At 36.6% G+C, this 17241-nt stretch overlaps 2 protein-coding genes across 4 annotated transcripts in view; one reads left to right on the top strand and one right to left on the bottom strand.

Annotated features, from left to right (window-relative positions):
- Positions 1 to 2492, top strand: part of LOC120630235 (adenylate cyclase type 2) — a 258614-nt gene extending 256122 nt beyond the window's left edge. For all 3 annotated transcript variants that reach the window (XM_039899385.1, XM_039899383.1, XM_039899384.1), the window contains 3 exons: positions 374 to 491; positions 944 to 1088; positions 2194 to 2492. In XM_039899385.1, coding sequence (XP_039755319.1) covers positions 374 to 491; positions 944 to 1088; positions 2194 to 2299 — 369 coding nt within the window. In that variant the 3' untranslated portion in view covers positions 2300 to 2492. The remainder of the gene's footprint in view (positions 1 to 373; positions 492 to 943; positions 1089 to 2193) is intronic.
- A 10346-nt stretch (positions 2493 to 12838) lies between these two features.
- Positions 12839 to 16928, bottom strand: LOC120630613. Its single transcript, XM_039899878.1, has 3 exons — positions 16457 to 16928; positions 13372 to 15523; positions 12839 to 12938 (listed from the first exon to the last, which is right to left on the bottom strand). Exons 1-3 carry the CDS (start codon positions 16926 to 16928, stop codon positions 12839 to 12841), a joined length of 2724 nt encoding a protein of 907 aa, XP_039755812.1.
- Between the last annotated feature and the right edge of the window lie 313 nt (positions 16929 to 17241).

The following is a 17241-nucleotide window of genomic DNA, read 5'->3' as shown; positions in this document are numbered from 1 at the left end:
AAATACAAAGATTTAGATTACTTTAAAATTAATTTTTGACGGCTGATTGTAGCAGTTGGCAGCGAGCCTGCTTCTAGAGTCGAAGGCTGTGGATTCGATTCCCACCACTGAAAAAAATATTTGTGTGATAAACATTCAATTTTTTTCCAGTATCGGGGTGTTTATTTGTATGTTTTAGTATTTATGAATATTATTCATAAAAGTATTCGCCAGTCATCTTAGTACCCATAACACAAGCTACGCTTATTTTGTGGCTAGGTGGCGATGTGTGTATTGTCATATAACGGATAAACATATTTAAAACAGATCGGTGTTTAATGATCTTTCATTAAACACCGATCTGTATTAAATAAGTTTATCCGTTACATTTCAGAATGGTAACAGCAAAGAAGAGCATACAGTCGCAATACTGGTAGAATTCGCAATTGCACTCATGACCATATTGGATCAGATCAACAGGGAGTCCTTCCAGAGGTTTAAGCTGAGAATAGGTAAGACTTTTCTTTTTTGTAAACTATTTAAAAACCCTTAATTTTTTTAATTAATTCAACAAAATAATGGGGTTGTCCTAAATAAACCTCTGAAGTACCTAAACTAAATCAACAGGTCTCAAAACAAAGGATTAGCTATTCTTTTTATTACGGCGCAAAACATTCTAGAAATACCTATTTTTACTTTACTCGAAATAGCATTGCGTTTCTGTAAGGCGTTAAATAACTTTTTTGTACGGTTGATTTGATAGAATTGATTTGATACTTCACGTATAAAATTATATTAAATACAGTAGAAAAGAGTAGTTAGTAAAAAAGGTGGAGAGTAACATGGGCTTTTACCCCAGCAAAAAAACGGATCCCACGGGATTTGTGATTTGAACCATAATAAACGCGGACGAAGAATGCGGGCAACCGTATGTGATTCAATATACCTATGCAAATGTTTGCAGGTTTGAGCCATGGTCCTGTCATAGCAGGAGTGGTTGGCGCCCAGAAACCCCAGTACGATATTTGGGGTAACACCGTGAACGTGGCCTCACGCATGGACTCCACCGGCCTCATGGGAAGGATCCACGTCACAGAAGACACTGCTAAGTAGGTTTTTTTTCCTCTCTAATTATTGTTTCAATTAAATCTGTTATTGTAATATGCGATTACGAACGCCTGGCAAATTTTAATAGCAAAACGCTTTCGAAGAGTTTTTGCCGCAAGATAAACAATCTTCTGCAAATTGTCTAAAGACGAAAGTCTTCGAACAGTGTGTGCTGATGACTTATAGACCTCTAAAAAGCTCAGCGTCGATCAGCGGACGACGGAGGGAGTCCTGCTCTGTAAAACCAGTGGCGTGCCCAGGGTTTTGAGCAGGGAAAGAATAACGTACAGTACGAATAATACGAGTTGAATGATTGTTTTAGGGTAGGCAGTGTTTTTGTGCATGTACGAAGTGCACACCACTATCTAAAACCTTCTAACAAGCTTTCTATCGGAACGGAAACGTTTGCTGATGATGATGAATGAATGAGTGAATGAACTTTTATTGTATACCACACACAGAAAATTCACAAAATATTAAATAGAGATAATAGAGCGTTAAAGTAGAATGTACAATTTGGCGGCCTTATCGATATATAGAAATCTCTTCCAGGCAACGCAAGGATGATGCTGAAAAAGATGGTTCAAATCTTTAAAAAACTTGTGAAATATCACTTTTTTCTCAATCATCTAATGACCCGTGATAGTTTACTGCTCGCTTCTTCTTTTTCATTTTTATTATTTATGTTTGGGGATGATTATTTTTTGTTTCATATTTAATTTATTGTGTTATTTTTAAGTAAATATAATTTTTATATATTATATTTGTATTTAGTTACAAGTATTGTTTTATATATACTATACATTATACAAATTTTATATATTTATTTAAGTAATGAAATATTTTTTTATCGGTATATGTATCTGTGCACCACCTAACTATTTGTTTTCTTCGCCATTGGTTGCCTGTAAGAAATCGCTATGAAGCGATTACACCGTCAAATTGCATACGTTGTTTTGTTATACATTCTTTTTTATGTACTTTTTGAGGTTCATATTTTAATAACTGTTCCTGATTTTGTGGTGTGCAAAAAAAGTATATCCATTCATTCATGATTTTCCAGAAGTCACAGTGCATTTTCTAATGAACAATTTTATTGTATTTCAGAGTACTCATGAACGCCGGGTACATGTGCGAATGTAGAGGACCTACGTATGTCAAAGGCAAAGGAACCCTCATCACGTACTTCGTCAAAACGCCTAACTGTAATTAATACCTTAGAACTGTATTAAGTACCTTCAAGGCAAGATTTAATAGGCATTTTCTAGGCACGCTTAAATCGTGATTGCCGTTAGCCGGTAAAAACAAGTTTAAGACTAGCAAACCTTCGGATTTATTTTCAGATAAATCATAAATCAAAATAAATGTTCTAATCAAACCACTTTTCAGAATATTTACGATTATTGTCTGCATTATTGTATTTTAGAAATTTTACATCTCTATGTATAATTTATATTTATGTAATACTTTTTTGATCGTAATAATAGTAATGATAAATCTTGAAATAAAATTTATATAAATGACATCCTACTTATATAGGTTTTTGAAAATTTTACATGACTAAATACTCTTAGGATTGCTACACACATGCCGGTCAACATAATGTTCAAATCGAATGATGTGTTATGACGCAATTTAATTGGATTTGGGACAATATGTTGAACGGAAAAGCCGGTAAAACTACTGAGTTAGTTTGAAATTTGCTTAGGCGTATTTTTCAAAGTCAGATGCATGTTTAAAGTATTCAAATTTAAAATTTATTTCAAGTAGGCCTAATTTATAAGCACTTTTGAAACGTCAAGTCAGTCTGTTTGTAGTAACTCTACCACCGGTTCGGAAGGCAGATTCCACTGAGAATAGCCGGCAAGAAACTCAGCAGATTGCTCTTTCCAATTCCAAGCAGCATTGTCGTTAAGTAAGTAACGGTAGACGTTTTCTGTATCCTATTGATTCTTAAATACATTAATATGTAATTCGAGGTGCATCATTAAAAATAGACTTAAATAAGTGGGGTGATGGTTATAATTTTCTATAATTGCTAATTATAACGAAATCTAAAAAAAGAGGTTCTTTATGCATTCTTGTCAAGAAAAACTACAGTAAAATAGACCTCGTGTTTTTTTGCTTAGATTTGTTATCTTACAGTAACACCTAGATCGGGTTTTCTCGCCAACAATCCGCATTCATAGGCCTATTTCTCAAATATTCACCTACTCATAGATTCTCATTAACTATTCGTATCTATTCCGATTAACGCCAATCTGCGTATATGTATATATGTAACACGCCTTACTGTGAACATGATAATATTATATTTTTTTATGTAAGAATTTTATTTAACCATTGTATCAACTGCTTGTATATTTTTTTTAATATATTTATACTTAAGTACCTAATAAAAATTGTAAATATTTTTAGAATATCATTATTCTTATAAGATTAATTTAATATAATATATTGATGTTATAATATCGCATGGCGATTTTTCTTATAATCATTTGCATTTAATAACAATTATCAAAATAATTTGTAGTTTAATTAATAGAAGATAAAAGGCCTATTAAATATCTTAGGTAAACTATCAATGTAATATAATTTGTTAAAAAAATTGCCTATTAAGTTTTTTAATTTTATTAATTGCCAGAGTTAGTATTATTTTTATTTTACTAAATTAATTAATTTAATAAAAATTTGCTCATTAAGATTAATTATGAAAACACATGAATTATCATAATACCTAATTATTGAATCCATAATAGTTAAAAATTATCTTGATCGCAGACTGTATAATAAACCGCAAAACGTAACGCATTTTTCAGCATATTAAAAAATATAGTATTTTAGCTACAGCAATGCATATATTGTGGTTGATTACGGATTCCTAAGAATTGTTCATGCACATGTTTTTGCATTACTGTGTGGTAATGGTGATATTTAATACGTTAAATTTAAACTAAAGCTTCGAGGGTTCTAATAACACTGGTTGGCTGCATGGTGCTCTCAGGTGCACATACATTTTTAAGGATCACTATCTCACAGTCTCACTTAAAACTTACCAATAGTTTATTTAGATAAATATAACAGGTTATAATCATTTATTTTTAAGTGTTATTTTTTATATATTTTAAGTATGCATGTATCCATATAGACTACGAAAATTTTTGGAGTTTACTCCTTAAGAATCGATTTTCATATATAAGGCGCCCGGTATGAGAAAAATGTGAGGAGTAAAATCTACTGATGAATGACCTCGTTACGTTTTCGCTTTGCGACGTTGCATGCGCAAACATACAACGTCGCTTTCGTTTAATTAATTTTTTTTGCCTATTTAAGTTACCAAGGAAACCGAATATTATCTAGGTAAAGAAACAAACACATAAATATATGGGACAGAGTGAGATAGAAAACAATATACATTTTTTTCCTATTCTTGTTACCATGGAAACAAAATAATAAACATTAAACATTACATTTATCCTAATAGTTCAGATACTCTACATCCACCTCAATCTCCCGTAGGCTACTTCTAAGAAGTTACACTTCCGCCGTGTGTGAATAAATTGCACAGGATTTTTAATTTACCCTTTCATATGGTATTAATCTTTATTCAACTAAATAAACTCTTTTAGTGTATGCTTCGACAATCGTACTTAAGGAGTAAACTCCAGTCGTGCGTCGGAGCTGACACACTTTTTTTTTGCTTAGTTAGGTTTACCACGTGCGCGGCGGTGGGACTTCTGTGGCTATCAAATACCTTAAATGTCAAACTGCTTAGCTACATACTACAGCTACACACATTTGCAAAATTTTCTCTGATTACTTACACAGCGTAGCTTCGCACACTTGCACTGGGTCCTTGCGGTGCGTGCGGCTGTTGCACCGCCTGCGATTTCTGCGGTAGTCTGCGACCGACTAAAATGAATCTCATAGTTATTAATTATTATATTACCTATGTGTAAAGTAAAATTTACCTTAAATAATTGCAAAATCTAAAATATATGTCGAAACTTACCAAAGTAAATTAGCGGATAGAATAAGATTTATTTTTAATTAATTAAAATTCTAATAAAATTGTCTAAACGATTAAGTGGTTTGTTTTATTTATTGGTTTAAACTAATCCTATAAGCAGTATACATAGCTTTGATGCTATATTACGTATGTCGATGGTTTTTAAAACGATTACCCAGAAGGAGTTTTATGTTTTCAGAATATATGTTTGTATTTAAGTTTCTTTATTCCGCCATAAATAAATGCTGGAACAGGTATCTACTGGAAATAGGTTTTGTTAGAATCTATATATAATTCAAAATTACGACTGGCATTAGTTTATATAAAAAAAATTTTTTACACATTTAAATTTTTTTTTTTATATAGTTCATTGCAATAATTAACGGATTGAGCAGGTGGCACACCTGATAGTAAGTGCAAAACCATAGCCTATAAACGGAGCAACACGTCGCAGGGCATGCAAAAAACACCTCTTACAAATTGCTGTCCTATGTAAGCAAACCTGAGGTGTATGTGTTAAGTCTCATTTGTCTGTAATTACTGCAATGCTGGAACAAAATTGTCCTGCTTAGCGGCAGAAATATGCATGGCTAAATGGGTACTAAGATGACTGATGAATATTTTTATGAATAATATACATAAACACTTATAATATACAGATAAACACCCAGACACTGAAACACACTTACGTTCAACACACAAACATTTTCCAGTTGTGGGAATTGAACCCACGGCCTTGGACTCAGAAAGCAGGGTCGCTGCCCACTGCGTTAGTCAACCGTCGCTCTATTTTTACTGGCAAAGGTGACAATTAGGGGAGTGTTTGTCAGTCTTGTTTTTAAACACTTACATTCTTCTTGAATATCGAAACCGAAATACAGTCTTACGAAATGGCTTAGTTTCTTAAAGTCGCCTGTGTATATTGCCTTAGGTCCGTTCTTAGATACGCCTAGATCTTTAGTATTCTTGGAACTCAATATAACTCTGAATTCCTTCCAAGGTCATCATCATATCAACCCATTATCTGCCCACAACAAAGCACGGGTCTCCTCCCACAATTTGAAGGGGTTAAGGCCGTAGTCCATCACGTTGGCCCATTGCGGGTTGATGGACTCCACAAACCATTGAGAACATTATGTAGAACTAAAGTAGGCAGGTTTCCTCACGATGTTTTCCTTCACGGTTGAAGCAAGTGATATTTGAATTGCTTAAAATGCACATAACTTAGACAAATTTATAGGTTTGGGAGTCGAACTCGGCACCCCGAAAGTGAAGTCTAGCTCCTACCCAATCCGCTATCGCCGCTTCTAACCTTCCAAGGTATGCAAACTTTATTAAATAACATTTTCGAAAGTGATATTATCAATTTAATTCAATTACAAATTCATCGCCAATTTCACGCTACCATTTTGGACGTGCATCTCATTTGGCGGGCGGCGGCGAAATGAATTTGAATTTTGAATTTCGAATGCGGATACGAGGCGTTTAATTGGTAATTGCGCCCGACCACCTACGCTCCACCATTGATTTATAATCTTAGTACCGCCTCGGAATATAGAGTATTGTTTATCTATACTTTATTTGGTATTGTGACCTCTAGGTATGCAAAATTCATTCGCTTAATAAAATTGCACCCATATGTCTTCGATAAATGTTAAAATATGCTTGTTACGGTCGAAGTTTGGAATGTTTACGGCTATAGGAATGACCGGGCTTACGTGTACATACATTTTAATAATTAAACTGATATGAAATGTCTGGTAATGCCAGGTAGTGTTTCTTCCTAAAGTCGAATGGGTAAGACGAATTCCGAGAAAAGTTTTCGTGCTCACTTCGCTCGTGCAACGTAAAGTGGAGTTGCAGATTAATTTTACGGCCAGATACGCCCCTCTCCTAAGCGCAATGGGTAGGAGCACGACTTCACTTTCGGGGGGCTGAGTTCGAATCCCAGCCCATTTTAATTAAATAAAGCTATGTACATTTATTTAATTAAAATGTTAATTGCTTTATCGGGGAAGGATAAAATATCGTAAGGAAACCTGCATGCAAACAAAAGTTCGCAAAGGTGTGTGGAGTCCACCAATCCGCACTGGGCCAGCGTGGTGGAATACGGCTTCAACATCTTCTCACTGTAGGAGGAGACCCGTGCTCTGTAGTGGGCTGGCAATCGGTTGATAAGATGTTGATGATGACGCCCCTCTCCAATAAATATCTAATCACGATTTTTCTTAATCTTTAAATATATATTTCTTGTGTGCGTGTGTATGTCACTGAACTCCTCCTAAACGGCTGGACCGATTTGAATGAATTTTTGGGTATACGTTGGGGTTACACACTGGATGGTTTAGATTCACAAATCAGCCCGACAGATGGCGCTGGGGTCCGCTAGTTATCATATAATTTTATTCATACACAATAAAATTAAATAAAAATTACTCGACAATTTAAAAGCAGATTTTATAATGTTTATGTCTAATAGGTACTATGAGATATTAGGTCACTTTTTTTCAACTTCCCTTTCCAGGGGGCCGAGTTCAACCCTACTTTTAAACTTTTCAGAAATATGTTCGTTATAAGCAAATAATTACCAGTTAATTTAACGGCGAGGGAAACCATCGTGAAATTGTTCGCAGAAGAGAAAACAACATACATGCCTGGAAGCTCTTAGGAGCATGCGAAATCTACCAATCGACAATGGGCCAGCATTGTGATTGGTAGATTTCGCATGCTCCTAAGAAATTAGTGATATCTGCATATCGTCTGCGAAAGGTGCAGAACTCCTTTGTGGGGTTGAGTATACGGTTTTACAACATGATTCCTAAAGAAATTCTTGACCTACCAATGCATACATTTAAAAAATGTGTAAAAACGCATCTAGTACAGCGAGGTTACTATACATTTGATGAATTCCTCAATGACAAGGTAGAATGGAAGCAGCCAGCCTCGCTCTCATCTCCCGCAAGATAGCAAAATGATTGTAAATGTTGATATTGGAAAAGAGCAACTACTGAGTTTCTTGCCGGCTCTTCTCGGTAGAATCTGCTTTCCGAACCGGTGGTAGAGTCACACAAACATACATACTTGACGTTTCAAAAGTGCTTATAAAGTAGGCCTACTTGATAAATGAATTTGATTTAGAATTTGTGGAATACGGCGAAACCCCTTTTCATTCGAAGAGAAAATCCGTGCCCTATAGTGGGCCATACCGGTCGATAATGATAATGTTGCCTAAACCAAAGTAGTAACGGCCTAGGCAGTTTAACCTCTGCACACACCGCGAAGTTTACAAGTAACATATACAAAGGGTATGGTCTTAAAAATTACCAATTTGTCATCAATATGACGACCCCTAATTGAAAATAGTCTCTGATGAAAGGGCTTATCGCCATTTTAATCACTTTCCAATAAACATTGTCTTGACATTTAACGACGTAAATTACGATAATAAATTTGTTTTCATAAGTGATAATTTTTCATATATTACGTTTTACATAATATTGTTATGTATAGGTCTTGTCTGCATTTTATTTAAAATAATTTGTGCGAAAAGGGATTAAAATATCGTTAAGTTCAAAAATAGCCTTCCTAGTACTCACTAATGGATTTTTCTTTTCTTGTGGATTATCCTTTCAGAGGTAAACAACCTTTTTGGACACTGAATAATATAACATATTATTAGTTTCCATTGTAACTAAAATAGGAAACAAAATGTGAAATATATCCTATCTCGTTCTGTCCCATAGATTTATGTGTTTGTTCCTTTATCTACATAGTACCTACTCAGTTTCCATGGTAACTAAAATACTTCTATTTCATTCTCTCTCATACATTTATGTGTTTCATTCTTTGACGTGACATTTCGTTACATAAAGTTCAAAATCACAACGATTATAATGGAGTTTAACTTCAAATCTTTTTTTCTGTATATAAGGGAGAAGTCACGCTTTTCTTGTTTTGGGATTGTTTACAGAAATTTTCGTTTAGCAAATTGTGGAAGCATTTCTTATTCAATTAACAATTAATTAATTTAATCATAACTCATGACGTTGCACTTTATTTGGTTGAACGCACTATTGTAATATTGTAACAAACATGTCAAAATATAGATTAATTACCATAGTAGTTAACGTGAGAACATTCCCATTGATTTTAATTATACAACTGTTATTATTATAGCCTGAGAGCCAGTGACCCGTCTGTTCAACAGGCTCTTAGAATCGCTCATTAGTGTTCAGAGAAGTGTGTTATTTTCACTTAAACTTTTCATTTTTATACCTGCACGGCATGGGCAGAAGATATTTTTATCCCTAGAAAAGGATAACATTTAATTTTCTCTCACAGCTTTATCAACCCTCTGAGAATTGACGCACAAGTGGAAATAATATCCAAATAAGAAACGTGTAATAATATATTTGAAAATAAACAGGGGTAAACTTGTCCTATTGCCTGTTGCCGTGCTTTGGAAGGTGGAAATGTTAATTTTGTAACTTGTCACGGTTTATACCTAATCAGGGGATATTATTCAGCCTGTTTTATTGTTTCGCCAATTATAAATTAATCATTATTATCATCATCAGTAACCCAATAGCGTCCATTACAGTGTTTGAGTCTCTTACTATGTTTAGGCCGTAATTCACCACGCCGCTCTGGCCAAATGCTGATTGGTAGACTTAGCACGCCTTTGAGAATAATAAGGAAAACGCTCAGGCATTTTCTTATAATGTTTACTTTTTTCGCAATAACGAGTTATGTTTTAATACTTACCCACTAAGTTATTATAAATTGGCATTTTTAAAATATTTATTATAGAGTTGATATATAATATGCTGTATTAAATGCTTTGAAAAATTAGGTCCCTTGCTCTTACAATATTGATTTTAATTATATAGCTGTTAATATTAATTATGTTTGAACTAATTAACGGTTTGGTTGAATCAATTATAGATTTCAACGTGAATCGTGAAGTGTGTGGAATTTATTAAATTAGATTTGATCCAAATTGTGTGTGTGATATCCGTATGGGAAAGTTGAGGTCATTTATTTAGTTTATGATAAAAATTTGGTATTAACTTTTGTTTATAATCTTGTTAATTCTCATTTGGTATATCAAAGTAAAAGTCAAATATTTCTTTATCCAAATAGGCCCATAGATGGATGCGTAAGTCAGATACAAAATGTGTACATGGTTGTGAGATAATGGTCTTCAATTTGACATCAGACATCAGACACTGTGTTGAGAGAAATATTATTGTATTTTATGTTTTTTGTGAGGGTGCTATTCTGCTTGCAGTATTTTAGCTAAAAATCCATTTAACAAGCCAATATATTCCAAAATGTTGTCAACATAAAGGTTTGGTTATTTACCCTTATTCTACTAGTGAGCAAGGCGCAAATAGTCGAACGGGAGAGACTGAAACTTCTACAGGCGCATTGATTATACATAATACAAAAAAATATCGTCATTGCTTCAGAGAAGCTAATTCCCAAACTAGATCAGTATAAAAAGTGTCCTCGTTGTAAATACATCCTTGAACATGCAGAAAAAAAGGTTAATGCTTAATGTCCCTACAATTCATATGCTCGGTATTACCATTATCTCACAACTACATTCGTAAACTTAAAACTAAAGCTACGAGGGTTCCAAACGCGCCGAGCATGGCTACTCTTACTTCTCAGCTGACATAAATACTGCCACTTTTGATAGTTGCCATCAAAAAAGCCCAAACTATTATTAAACATTGCGTAATTGTATCGGCCAACAGAGTTGAAATTAATTTAGTTGGAAACTGAGGTTTCTGATTGCAAATATGGATTTAACAGTTTATTTTGCTGCAGGTTATTTAATTGTTACATCATAATCGTCACTACTCAATAAGTACATTGTTTTACTGATAGATAAAGCTAAAATTAAATCAAAAATTCTTTATTCATGTAAGCCTATCACACTTTCGTTCGTAAATAATATTATTTCTCATTATTGGTAAAGGATGGTTTTAACTAAATCCATATTATTTGCTGACTTAAAATTAAAGCTAAGATGGTTTCAAAAGCACCCTTTTATTTTTCGTGGGGAATCCCTATAGACACCACTGCACCACGGGGAGGTGCAGAGGTTATGTCAGTCTCTTACCGACTAAAACCCCACGGTGTTCCACCTCGTTGGCTTTCACATAACCGCAACACCCAAACCCACCCTGGTTTAACCTTGTGTATTTCATAACCATCTCATAGCAATAAGCTTTTTTCTAGAAGTAATCCTATGTAGCAACTCGCACCTGGTGGCCTGTGCTACAGTGGGAATTCAGACCCCTAATTTTGAATCTGACGATGACGATGTTAGACGATTCGAATAGGCAACAACAATACAATGCACGTACGTACCTTGGACTGCTGCTTGCACTCGCTGATCTTCCACCAGATACAGGGACCTTTCGATAGATGCGATGATTTTTGTGTTTCGTTCACGCGCGACGTGTTCGTTTCAACGGTAGGTTATTTTGAAGTTACCAAATGACAGCTGGTGTCACTTTTTGAGTCGCACAGCTCCAACTTCCCACGAGAACGACGTGCATGACAGCTGTTTGAAGCTGTGTTGCTATTGCATATTAAAACTGTCTAACATCGATAATTTCGTGGTGCAAGATATTTAGATTGTTATTAATATGGTAACGAAACATCCCGCCCACCAAAATGCCTATGGTATTTTCTGGTTATAAAAGGAAATAAAAATAAACAGACATAGAACTGAAGAAAGAAAACTATTAATTGATTTACTTATACTTTAAACTTAAAAACTAGTGTAGAAGTTAAACGAATTAAGTTATTGTTCAATGGGTAGAGGACATAATTTGACTAAAGGTCGTTGAATCTGTTGGCTCGTTGCGGTTTTTAGAATTGCAATACGAGCTACTCCATCAGCACCGGAAATAAGATTTGTAACTCGGCCGAGAGGCCAGTGCAATGGCGACCTGTTTTCGTCTTTGATAATCACCATCGACCCTATATTTAATGGTTTAGAATCCTTGGTCCACTTTGCGCGTTGTGTAAGTGAATTTAGATATTCATGTTTCCATCTGGACCAGAAATTTTGATGAAACGATTGTAACAGCTGCCAACGATTAAGCCGATTTATATTAACGTTTGTAAGATCCTGATCGGGGACAGCAGTCAGAGGCTCCAATGTTAGAAAATGGCCGGGAGTTAACGCCGAAAGATCGTTGGGATCAGAGCTGATCGAGCATAACGGCCTTGAATTTAAAACGGCTTCGATTTGAGTGAATAGTGTTGTGAGCTCCTCAAATGTCAAGACCTGATCACCGATGACGCGGTATAAGTGAGACTTAGCAGCCTTTATTTGAATCTCCCATACTCCTCCAAAATGAGGTGCGGAAGGTGGATTAAACTTGAATTCAATTTTTTCCGCATTTGACGCCTGCTCCATAAGGGATGAGAGCTGGTTACGAGTGCCAATAAAATTAGTTCCGCAGTCAGCGTGAATGACATTACATCGACCTCGGCGTGCCACAAAACGCCTTAGAGTAGCAATAAATCCATTGGTCGATAATGTTGAAACTACCTCCAAATGGACTGCCTTAGTTGCTAAGCAGATAAACAGACATAAATATGCTTTGTCAATTTTAGCACCGCGGTGAGGACCGAGTTTGATGCGAAACGGTCCTCCGAAGTCAACACCCACAATCGAGAATGCTTTCACTTGATTAACGCGAAAAGACGGAAGATCGCTCATAGGCGGTTGAACGGGCTTTGGGTTTGTCCGATAGCAATGCACGCATTTGGATAAACAGTTACGGATTGCTCGTTTAGCAGAAATAATCCAAAACTGCTGTAGGAGAAGAAAATGAGTAGTGTTTATGCCGGGATGACAATAATTACGGTGAATAAATTCGATAATCAAAAATGTTAGTTGGTGATTTGTGGGTAAAAAGGCTGGGTGTTTCTTTTCGTATTCCAACCCTGACCGTGAAATCCTGCCGCCCACCCTGAGAACGCCTTGTTCATCAAGAAAGGGGTTGAGTTTCCGAAATGGTTTAAGAAGCGGTTTATTAGACTTTATGTTTAAAATTTCTGTTTTAAATTCATGGTTCTGTACATACTTGACAATTTGCATCAATGCTGTATGTCGTTCCACGTTATTAAGAAATTTATTACGATTTGCATGAAGTGGGCTGTGCGAATTATTGATAAAACGGTTTATATAGCTTAGAACGTTAATGAGTTTTGGCAAAGTAGAGTGACGACTAATCAAGTCGTCAAACACGGTAGGTTCATCGATCCTTTCGCTGTTGTGTAATTCAGTAACTAAAGCAACCAATTTCCGTGCTTCCATGTTAACAATCACTCCTTCATCGGGGGATGTTGTTCCTAAACTGGATGGCCAGGAGTCGCGATCTTGTGATAACCACTGCGGCCCCGTCCACCATAACGAATTATGTAAAATTTCATTAGGAAATTGACCCCTTGAACAAATGTCTGCAGGATTGTCACCTGACAATATGTGATGCCAACATTCTATAGTAGTGATACTCTGTATGTGACTGACGCGATTTGCAACAAATGTAGCCCACCGGGTGGCAGGAGAACGCAACCACGACAAGACTACAGTTGAGTCTGACCAGAAATAAGTCGCATCAAATGAAATACGAGAAAGGTAAGAATCGCGAACGAATAGGTATAGATCCGATAAAAGCACGGCTGCGCAAAGCTCCAATCGAGGTAGTGATATACGTTTCAAAGGGACTACCCTCGCCTTTGAGCACACTAGAAACACGCGAACCTGACCTTTCGCATCTGTTACTCTTAAGAAGATCACGGCACCGTATGCTGTCTCGGAACTATCGGCAAAACCATGTAATTCGTATGATCGGACGTTTTCACAAGTTATCTTGCGTGGGATTCTAAGTTGAGATAATTGTAATAGTTGAGTTTGATATGTATTCCAAGCTCGAATTACCTCGTCGGGTGGGGTTTGATCCCAACCAATGCCCAGGATCCACAGTTTTTGTATAAGAGATTTAGCATGTATAGTTACCGGGGATAGGAAACCGAGGGGATCGAATATTCTAGCCAATTCACTTAAGATTGATCGTTTTGTGCAAATCCGGTCTATCGCTTTAATTTCAAAGAGAAAGGAATCTGATGTCGGGTCCCATTTCAAACCTAGAACCTTTAAGGTTTTTGAATCGGATTCGTCAAGTGAGACGGTGCCGGTTAAACAGACTTCTGCTGGAAGGTCGGACAAAAGTTCTGACTTATTACTGACCCATTTTCTTAGTTGGAAACATCCTCGATTGAAGAGGGCAATAATTTGTGATTTTGCTTGTTGCGCGTCCTGCAGCGAGGCGCACCCTGTAACCACGTCATCAACATAAACGTCCGATAATAGTATCCGTTTTGCGATTGGATAGGACTCTCCCTCGTCTTCGGCAAGTCGTTGCAACGACCGACATGCGAGAAAAGGAGAAGAAGCTACACCATATGTCACGGTATTTAGGCGATACTCTTTGAGAGGTTCATGAGGTGAAGCTCGCCAGAATATGCGTTGATAGTCGCGATGATTCGGAGCAATTAAAATTTGTCGGTACATCTGACGGACGTCAGCCATGAACACGATGTTATGTTCGCGGAAGCGCAAAAGTATTTCGAGAATATTAGGTTGCAGTTTTGGGCCAATAAGTTGCGTATCGTTTAGCGAGCGCGAATTAAAATCCTTGGCCGACGCATCAAAAACGACACGGAGTCGCGTGGTCGCAGAATCAGGGCGTAATACACTATGGTGGGGGATATAGTATTTTCCCTTTTCCATTTCGTCAGCAGGAACTAGCGACATATGTCCGGTTTTGATATAATCAGACATAAAGTCTAAATATTGGCTATGTAAATCTGAATCTCGCGATAGTCTACGTTCTATAGCATGGAATCTTCTTAGTGCCACGTCACGGGATCCAATAAAACTTGGTTCAGAGTCGTCTTTAAACGGTAAGCATAATATGTACCGTCCACTGTCATCACGCGTGTGATCCGATATAAATTTTTGCTCACAAAGCGATTCCTCTGGAGTCCAGATTGGCGTTTTGGGCAAAGAATCCAATTCCCAAAAACGCTGTACTAATGAATTTAATTCACAGTCTGTTTCTAGCGTTTGTAGCATCGTCGTTGTAGCTATGCGTGTTTTGCCCAAAAGTAGCCAACCGAAAATTGAATTGAACGCAGTAGGTTGACTCGGACCTCCTTTAATTTGTTGATTAAGTAACGAGTCAGCGAATACATCTGCAGCAAACAGAAGATCGATGGATCCCGGAATATCAAAACCAGGATCAGCTAAAGGCAATGCTTTAATATGAGACCAACCAGATGTATTTAGATTTGCGATAGGTTGATCGCCACATATCTTCGATAATACGTGTAGGTCTAAAATGAATACTGGTTTATCATTAGTACCGATATGACAAGTTACGTCTCCCAAAATTGAGGCGGCAGCTTCACCAAGCCCGCTTACACACCCAGTAGTCTTAGAGCATTTTAAGTTTAAACGCGATACTGCAGACTCAGTTATAAAATTGCTTTGGCTACCTGTATCAAACAACGCACGAAAAGACTGCATTTCACCGTTAGCATCCTGTACTTGAACGATAGCAGTCGCTAATAACACGGTTGTATTAGATTGGGATCTAGACACCAAAGACGATGCAGTTTTCTGACTTGATTCGGTAGGCACCTCACGGTGAAGCAAGGAATGGTGCTTTCGCTTGCAGGTGCGACAGGAGAAAATGCTAGTACATGATTTTAATTGGTGAGAGCTCTTTAAGCAATTGTAACACCAGTTTCTGTCAGTTGCAATTTTCATACGCTCATCGATGGTTTTTTGCAGGAATTTCGGACACGACGAAATGCTGTGTGAATCGTTACAAAATGAACAGGTTGCAGAACGCGAAATAATAAGTCTAGCTTCCGGTTTCCCTACATCCGCGGCGACAAGTGTATTCGACGTTCTCAAAAATTTAGGTTGAGCCGGCGAAAAGGAAACCTTGTGCGTAGGCCTTTGCAGTTGAGTTTGCTCAGAAAAGTGTGTGTCACGCAGTAAGGCCTCGCATTTCGAGTGTAAGAATTGTTTAAGTTGAACATATGAGGGTAGTTCGGTACTGGAATGCTTTTCTTCAAAATCCCGACGCGTATTCATGTCCAATTTCGATAAAATATGATAAACCAATACAAAATCCCACTGACTAACCGGTAAGTTAACCGATTTTAAAATACATAAATTCTCTTCGAATAAATCGAGTGATTTTCGAAACTCGTTTGGATTTTTAAAATTAAAGTTAATATTTAAAATATCTTTCCAACATGTGAAGGCTAACTCGCGTTTACATTTATATCGTGCGACAAGAGCATCGTATGCATCGCAGTAATATTCACTACTAAGCGGGAACGTTTTTACTACTGTCATAGCATCACCGCTAAGCGAAGATACTAAATAATGGAACTTTTCAGAGTTGCTGAGCGACGTGGAGTTATGTATCAACGCGTTAAAAGTATCGAAATATTCAGGAAAACGTTTAACGTCTCCATCGAAAGTAGGAAGCTGTATTTTCGGTAACCGCACATTCGAAAACGAGCTACGTCGCGACGGAGAAGTTGGTTCATTATTGTTTAAGCCACGGTAAATCGATATAACCTTGTAGTACATTTCATCAAAACGTTCTTGAAGCTCAGATTCATCGTTTTCCGTGTCATCCAGAATTTCCAAAATAGTGTAATGCGCGTTTTCGAAACTAGAAGCGACTCTTTTAATTTCTTGATGGTGTGAATAAAACATTTCTCGCTGGGAGACATCGTTGACCGCTAAAAGACCGATTTCTAATGCCTTACTCAACCGCTTATAAGCGATCGTACGTTGCCTACGTAAGGATGATAAGTCTTGTGCCGTATATTCAATATCGACGGATTTCGATCGCGATTTCTTAGAAAGGCTAGGTTTGCGAGTTGAATGCTTTCTTAAAAGAGACATTATTTGCAAATAATTACGTGTTAATTATGTGTGATGATATTAAAGCATTCAATTCAATTCGTAGTATGAGTACGAAATAGTAAAGTAAGCTATTACTCCATCGAAGGTACAGTATACCACG

This window comes from Pararge aegeria, chromosome 16, assembly GCF_905163445.1.
Source record: "Pararge aegeria chromosome 16, ilParAegt1.1, whole genome shotgun sequence".
NCBI lineage: Eukaryota > Metazoa > Arthropoda > Insecta > Lepidoptera > Nymphalidae > Pararge > Pararge aegeria.
Note: the sequence above shows the minus strand (reverse complement) of the source record. Positions and strands in the feature narration are given on the sequence as shown.

Bases quoted from the DNA above. Each gene is read 5' to 3' on its own strand.
- LOC120630613 (XM_039899878.1), bottom strand. From the start codon at position 16,928: ATGTTTTATTCACACCATCAAGAAATTAAAAGAGTCGCTTCTAGTTTC. The intron at 15,524-16,456 runs GTTGGAAAGATA...TATTCATTTTAG, and splicing joins ACGCGAGTTAGCCTTCACAT to ACCTACACGTATTATCGAAG. The intron at 12,939-13,371 runs GTTTGACGACTT...CTTCTCCTACAG, and splicing joins AGGATCGATGAACCTACCGT to CAGTTTTGGATTATTTCTGC.